The sequence below is a fragment of the Sminthopsis crassicaudata genome, chromosome 3, assembly GCF_048593235.1.
Source record: "Sminthopsis crassicaudata isolate SCR6 chromosome 3, ASM4859323v1, whole genome shotgun sequence".
NCBI classification, from domain to species: domain Eukaryota; kingdom Metazoa; phylum Chordata; class Mammalia; order Dasyuromorphia; family Dasyuridae; genus Sminthopsis; species Sminthopsis crassicaudata.
Window position 1 is genome coordinate 636648369 of NC_133619.1, and position 7579 is coordinate 636655947.

The 7579-nt window shown below is 50.8% G+C and overlaps 1 protein-coding gene across 1 annotated transcript; it reads left to right on the forward strand.

Annotated features, from left to right (window-relative positions):
- Positions 1 to 4871: 4871 nt before the first annotated feature.
- Positions 4872 to 7546, forward strand: COX7A1 (cytochrome c oxidase subunit 7A1). Its single transcript, XM_074306664.1, has 4 exons — positions 4872 to 5000; positions 6841 to 6930; positions 7196 to 7280; positions 7404 to 7546. The coding sequence occupies exons 1-4, from the start codon at positions 4986 to 4988 to the stop codon at positions 7457 to 7459; spliced, it is 246 nt and encodes an 81-aa protein (XP_074162765.1). The 5' UTR covers positions 4872 to 4985; the 3' UTR covers positions 7460 to 7546.
- The last annotated feature ends 33 nt before the right edge of the window (positions 7547 to 7579 follow it).

Genomic DNA, 7579 nt, shown 5'->3' on the forward strand with positions numbered 1-7579 from the left:
CAAGGGCAGCTAGGTGGTACAGTGGTTAGAGCACCAGCCCTGAAACCAGGAGAACCTGAGTTCAGATCTGGTCTCAGACACTCAGACACTGGCTGTGTGACCCTGGGCAAGTCACTTAACCCCAATTGCAGAAAGAAAGAGAGAGGGAGGGAAGGAGGAAGGAAAGGGAAGGAGAGGGGAGGGGAAGGGAGAGGAAGGGAGGGGAAGAAAGGGGAGGGGAGGGGAGGAAAGAGGAAAATGGCAAACTACTCCAGTACCTTTGCAATAGGATCATGAACAAAAAAAAAAAATTGGGAGAGAGCTGACCAGGAAACTCCCCAGTTTCAGGTCCCTATGTCTCTCTTTTAAAAACATTAAAAAAAAAAAAAAAAAAAAAAAAAAAAACTATTTCAGGAGCAGCTAGATGGCTCAGTGGATAGAGAACCAGTCTTGAAATCAGGAGGACCTGAGTTCAAATTTGGTCTCAGACACTTAACACTTCCTAGCTGTGTGATCCTGGGCAAGTCACAACCCCAGCCTCCAAAAAAAAAAAAAAAATTCATTAACTTAAAAATCCTATAAAGTAGATACTATTCACCCACCATGTGTTTATGAAGTCATTTTTTTAATTCCAAGTATAAGAATTTACATAAATTTCTATTAAATTTAATCTTTCTAAATTTGACTCAATATGGAAAGATTATTTTAGAAATGAGCAGAATCTTCTTTTATGATAGTTATCTTTCCCAACTTTGGAGAGCTTTTTGAATTTTTCTGATGTATCTTCAACACATTTTTAAATACAATTTTTAAGTTTATACAGTTTTCCTTTTAATAGTATTTCAGTTTTTTCCAAGTTACAAATCAAGAAATATTTTAGCATTCAATTTTCTACAAGATTTTGAGTTCCAAAGATTTCTCCTCCCTTCCTCCTCTCTCTTCTTCTAAAGATGGTATAGGCAGTTTTGTATAATTTATATTATATAAACCATGCTTTCATGTAAAACATTTCCATACTAGTCACAGTTGTAAAAGAAGAAACAGATTTAAAAAAAAGCCAAACCTGAGAGAGAATAAAGTGAAAAACAAATTTATTTCATTAAATATTTCCCAAGTGAAAATATTTTTACAGTTAAAGGTTCTGATAAAGGCTTCATTTCCAAAATATATAGAGAACTGACCCTAATTTATAAGAAATCAAACCATTCTCCAATTGATAAGTGGTCAAGGGATATGAACACACAATTCTCAGATGATGAAATTGAAACTATTTCCACTCATATGAAAGAGTGTTCCAAATCACTACTGATCAGAGAAATGCAAATTAAGACAACTCTGAGATACCACTACACACCTGTCAGATTGGCTAAGCTGACAGGAAAAGATAATGATGAATGTTGGAGGGGATGTGAGAAAACTGGGACACTGATGCATTGTTGGTGGAGTTGTGAAAGAATGCAACCATTCTGGAGAGCAATCTGGAATTATGCCCAAAAAGTTATCACACTGTGCATACCCTTTGACCCAGCAGTGCTACTACTGGGATTATATCCCAAGGAAATACTAAAGAAGGGAAAGGGACCTGTATGTGCCAAAATGTTTGTGGCAGCCCTTTTTTGTAGTGGCTAGGAACTGGAAGATGAATGGATGTCCATCAACTGGAGAATGGTTGGGTAAATCATGGTATATGAATGTTATGGAATATTATTGCTCTGTAAGAAATGACCAACAGGAGGAATACAGAGAGGCTTGGAGAGACTTAAATCAACTGATGCTGAGTGAAAGGAGTAGAACCAGGAGATCATTATACACTTCAGCAATGATACTGTATGAGGATGTATTCTGATGGAGGTGGAAATATTCAACATAGAGAAGATCCAACTCACTTCCAGTGGATCAATGATGGACAGAAACAGCTACACCCAGAAAAGGAACACTGGGAAGTGAATGTAAACTGTTTGCACTATTGTCTTTCTAACCCCGGTTACTTATACCTTTGCAATCTAATTCTTACCATGCAACAAGAAAATTGAATTTATACACACATTCGTATCTAGATTATACTGTAACTCATTGAATATGTATGGGATTGCCTATTATCTAGGGGAGGGAGTAAAGGGAGGGAGGGGAAAATTTGGAAAAATGAATACAAGGGATAATGTCATAAAAAAATTACTCATGCACATGTACTGTCAAAAAAAATTATAATTATAAAATAAATAAATAAACAAATATTTCCCAAGTAAAAAATGAAATCAATTTAGACAATTTTTGAGTTCCAAATTGGCTCCCTCTTGCTCACTCCTCCCCACCTTTGAGAAGGTAGTTTGATATCGATTATACATATGAAATCATGAAAGTATATTTCCTTATTAGATCTCTTTGCAAAAGAAAACACAAACAATCCAAAATAATAAAAATAAAGTGAATAAAAGTACATTTTAATCTGCACTCAAAGTTCACCGATTTTTTTTTTTTCGGGAGGTAGATAGCATTTTTTATTGTGGGTCCTCTGGAGTTGCCTTGGCTCATTGTCTTGCTGAGCTGCCCATAGTTGATCCCTGTACAGTTTTGCTATTACTGTTACAGGGGTTCTCAAATTAGGGCCCTCGGGCCACATGCGGCCCACTGAGGACGATTATGCGGCCTGCCAGGTTATGGCAAATGGGCTGAGGGGCGGAGACAGAGTGGGAGCTTTTGTTTTTACTCTAATCTGGCCTTCCCACAGTCTGGGGGACAGTGAACTGGGCCCCTATTTAAAAAGTTTGAGGACCGCTGGCTGTACAACATTCTCCTGCTTTTGCTCACTTCACTTGGCGTCAGTTCTGGTTTTTCTGAAACCTGCTTGTCATTTCTCAGAGCACAATGGTACTCCATCACAATCTTAGGCCACAACCCAAATGATGACTTTTCAATTCTTTGCCACCATAAAAAAAGCCGCTATAAATATTTTTGTACAAATAGGCCCTTTTCCTTCTTCTTTGACCTCTTTGGGACACAGGCCTAATAGTAGTGATCTGTGTCTCTTTATGAAGAATACTACCTTTCTTTGACACCACTGCCCAGGGTGCTTGAGGTGGGAGATGGACTTTAACCTACCTACAGCAGAAGAGGAAGAACAGGGGGTGGGGGGATTATCTCAGCCCCAAGTGGGCTCAGCAGCACGTGGACAAACAGAGGAATTCCTCTCCCCTCAAGAAAGAAGAATCCCCAGAAACAGAAGGAGGGAAAGGAGACATTTCCCCATCCAGTCTCCCATTTGCTGCAAATCCAGCTTTTCTCCCTTATCATCCAAAAGACTGGAAGTTCTGAATTTAACTCAGCAAATTTTACCAACTTTGCACAAAGCCTTAGGGACAGAGGCAAAAATGAAACCATCGTGGGCCAGCCCGTTGAAAGACTTGGTTCGATGATCCAAAGCAAAGACAGAAAATGCATCCGCATCCACAAAAAGAAATGGAGACTGAATGTAAATCAACGTCTGCTGCTAGGCTCACTTCTTTTTTCTGTTTTGATATTTCTTTTGCTCTGACTTTTCTCTCCCCCAACATGATTCATAAAGCAATGGGGGTATTTAAACTAAATAAACAGTCCATTGGAGGATACAACTGAACCCAGGCCAGTGAAAACATTAACTAAATGGACCGATGCGTTAACAGAAGGAGTAAGAAAGGCCTCCAATAAGGGCCAGCAGCGAGCTGAGCCTGGAAGATGCTAAAGGACTCTGGGAGGCGGGTGGGAAAAGGTGGGTTTCAGGCCGGGCTGTGCACAAAGGCGAGCAGGAAGGAAGCTGTTCTAGAATAGGGCTGGAATGAGGAGAGATGCTTCCGGTTTTCCTGTCCCTGGAGCAGTTTTTCTTCCCTAAGCTGCCTGGAAGGTCCCTTTCAGTTCTAAATCTGGGACATACTGGTCCTTCCCAGGCTAATGAAAGATCCCTGGGGCTCCTGGCCTTTGCCCATTGCAGTCACTTCTCCCATTTGCTGAAATGCAGCTTTCCTCCCTTGTCGTGGGGGAAGTTTGGGATTTCACTCAGCTAAGTTGACCGACTTTGTGCAAAGCTTTAGGGACACAGAGACAAAAACGACTCTTTTTGGCATTTTGGTAGTTTTGCTTCGGCAGATTTCCTCTCAAACGACCCCCCTTTAACAGCCGCCGCTCGACGACCTTGGCTGGAGCCTGTTCTTTTTAAATGGAGCCCCAGGCTCTCAGAGGCCAGAGGACCAGCCGGCGCTAAGACCTCCGAGGGGCGTCACTGGGCGCCCCCTGCTGTGACTCATCAACTTGACCCTGACCCTAAAGCCAGACCCTGAAAGAGACCCTCAGTTGGACCGGGCCCGGCCCGAACGCGCGGACCTGCGCCCAACTCTCCCTCCCCCCGACCTTATCCCGGACAAGTCTTTTGGGCGAAAACGAGGTTAGAGGCGAACTGTCCTTTGGAGACGCTGGAGGTAAACTGAGGCAGGGGAAGAAAGCACGTCGACCTAGCACGAGACAAAGGGGGCTTTGCTCCTTGGGGAAGGAGGTGGGCTGAGGGCAAGGGGCCTGGTGGGGGGTCCCGTCCTAAGGGGAAGGGCACCATTCTCTCCGGGAACCGCGCCGCCCCAGCGGTAAACTCCCGGATCCTAAGCCAATGGGCCGCAGAAGCTGATTGACAATTTCACCCAAGCCCGGCTCTGGACTCTTTCTGTACATTGCGGGCCGCGCCCCCTCTGACCAATGGGAACGTAAAGCTCTATAGATTGATAGGCATGGTAGCCAATCCTTGCTTTCTTCATGAGGTGCCCGGGCTCGGCCTCTGAGCCCTGGACCGGGAGTGGAGGAGTTTCTCGTGCGTTCATTGGACTATTTCTGAGCCTTCCTCCAATTCCTCAAGTCTCCGCCCCTCCCGTTAGGCCCCGCCCCCTCAGCTGTTGCTCCTGGAGCCTGGCCCAGGCTTCAGCGGGGGCGGGGTGTGCCCCAGTGTCCTTGGGCTGTCAGCGCCGGACCGGACACGCACAGGACGCACCATGAGGGGCTTGTTGGTGAGCGCCCAGTGCCAGCCCAAAACCCCAGCCCGGGGCTGCCCCCCAACTCCGGGCTGAGACCCGCCGGGACCCCCAGCTCTGGGAGGGAGTGCCCTCTGACCTCCTGAGCCGGACCCAAAGGACCCCGGCCTGGAGCCCCCGACTTCCTGAGGTGGGACCCTCAGCCCTCGGACCCCTGAGACGGGACCCGCTGGGACCCCTGCCTGGAGCACTCCCTGACCTCCTGACCTAGGACCCCAGCCCAGAACCCCCTGATCTCCTCAGACGGGATCCAAAAATCCCTGGGAGGGAGCTCCCTCTGACCTCCTGAGCTGGGACCCCTGGGACCCCCGCCCGGAGCCCCCTGACCTGGGACCCCAGCCCGGAGCCCCCTGACCTGGAACCCCCGCCCGGAGCCCCCTGACCTCCTGAGCTGGGACCCCTGGGACCCCCCGCCCGGAGCCCCCTGACCTCCTGAGCTGGGGTTGGAGTCCCATTAGGTCCCATCTCCAGCACAGCTACCTCTGACCTTAGGTCAGTCTCCGTGGTAGACCGCTCAGCCCTGGCCTGGCCGTTGTCCAGCCTCATCCGCCTCTTCCTGAGCCGGGCTCTACCCCCGGCCCGAGGGGCCTCCTTAGCCAGAGCACTTGCATTTCCTTCTCCGCGCAGAGATGACCAGGGAGCTGCCAGGCTTACTGGGCCCGTGGGAGGCCACATTTTGAACTTGGCTCTTCCTGAGTTCAAAGCCGGCGCTCTGCCCGACACACAGTAGGGGCTGTCACCCTGTTCTTTAACCTAGGCGGGGACACACCGGGGGGCCTAATCCCTGATCTAGGACCCACTGCAACCCCCACTAACCACCAGGCTCTTTAACCACAGAGGAGCTCACTGACCTCCCGAGCCGGGACCCACTGGGACCTCCTGAGCTCTGGACTGGGGCTTTTTACCCTTTGGAATCATTCAACCCAGGACACCCCTCTGACCTCCTGCACCAGGCCCCGATCCCAGGCCTCTGTGACCCTGAGAACCCACTGGGACTTGTAGGCCCAGGACTCCCCTCTGACCTCCTGCGCCAGGCCCCGATCCCAGGCCTCTCTGTGACCCTGAGTTGGGACCCACTGGGACTTGTAGGCCCAGGACTCCCCTCTGACCTGTGCCGGGCCCTGATCCTAGGCCTCTCTGTGACCCTGAGTCGGGACCCACTGGGACTTGTAGGCCCAGGACTCCCCTCTGACCTCCTGCGCCAGGCCCCGATCCCAGGCCTCTGTGACCCTGAGTCGGGACCCACTGGGACTTGTAGGCCCAGGACTCCCCTCTGACCTGTGCCGGGCCCCGATCCCAGGCCTCTCTGTGACCCTGAGTCGGGACCCACTGGGACTTGTAGGCCCAGGACTCCCCTCTGACCTCCTGCGCCGGCCCCGATCCCAGGCCTCTCTGTGACCCTGAGTCGGGACCCACTGGGACTTGTAGGCCCAGGACTCCCCTCTGACCTCCTGAGCCCCATCAGGCCTCCCAAAAGAATCTCCTCTGGAGCTGGGATCCTCCAAGCCCAGAAACTGCCTGACTCCTGGGCCTGGGACCCCTCTCCATGGGCCATCCCTTTCCCAGGAACCCCCTTCTGTCAGCCTGGGACTCCCTTCTCTGTATCCTGGGTCTCCAGCCAGAGCTCTCCATTAACCCTCCGGTGGGATGCCCCACTCCCTGCCCTTCCTCTCCCCCGATCTGTGCTATTGGGGGGGATTCTTGGCCCCTGATCTCGGAGGTTCCTTCCAATTCTTGCGATTCAGGCCCAGTGCTCTTTGCCCTTGACAGCTGTACCCCAGCACCCTCCCCTTCTCATTTTCCTTCCCTACCCCAGATATCTTGCTCCCGGACCCTGATACGTCCCTTCAGCTCCAGTACCAGAAACCTGGCAAATAAAGTGGCAGAAAAACAAAAACTCTTCCAGGTGAGGGGAACCCAGGACCCAAGCCCCCCTGCCCCGGGTAGCACCAAGCTTGGCGCTTTTCCCAGGATCCCCCGATGCGGCCTTATCCAGAGTGGGCCCTTGCTTTGGGGTAGCCACTACATTCTCCTAGGGACCCCCATTTCCTGAGACTCTCACTGCTGGAACCTGCCCCGAGCTCCTAGTGATGGGGACTCCCCACCCCCACTCTTTGGGGGTGATGACAGGGCCTGTCCTCACTCAAGCCTAAAGCTTTGCCCCTGTCCAGGAGAACAATGACCTCCCGATTCATCTGAAAGGGGGCGCCCAGGACAACCTTCTCTACAGATTGACCATGGCCATTTGCTTGGGAGGTGAGTGGGGGGGCGGATGAAGCCTCAGGCTGGGTGGGGGAGGGGCTCCCTGAGCCCATGTGGGGCGGGCCTGTGGGGAGGGGGAGATCAGGGCGGGCCCCCTCACTCCCTCCCTCCCCTCAGGTACCACTTACAGCCTCTTCTGCCTCGGCTGGGCCTCCTTCCCCCACAAGAAGTGAGAGTGGACAGCAGGACTTCGGAGGGGGGACGGCCTGGCAGGGCCCCGGGCCGAAATAAAGTCCCTGGCTGGGAGACACTAATCCAGAGGGAGTCTGTCTGTCTGTGATTGTGATCGGCCG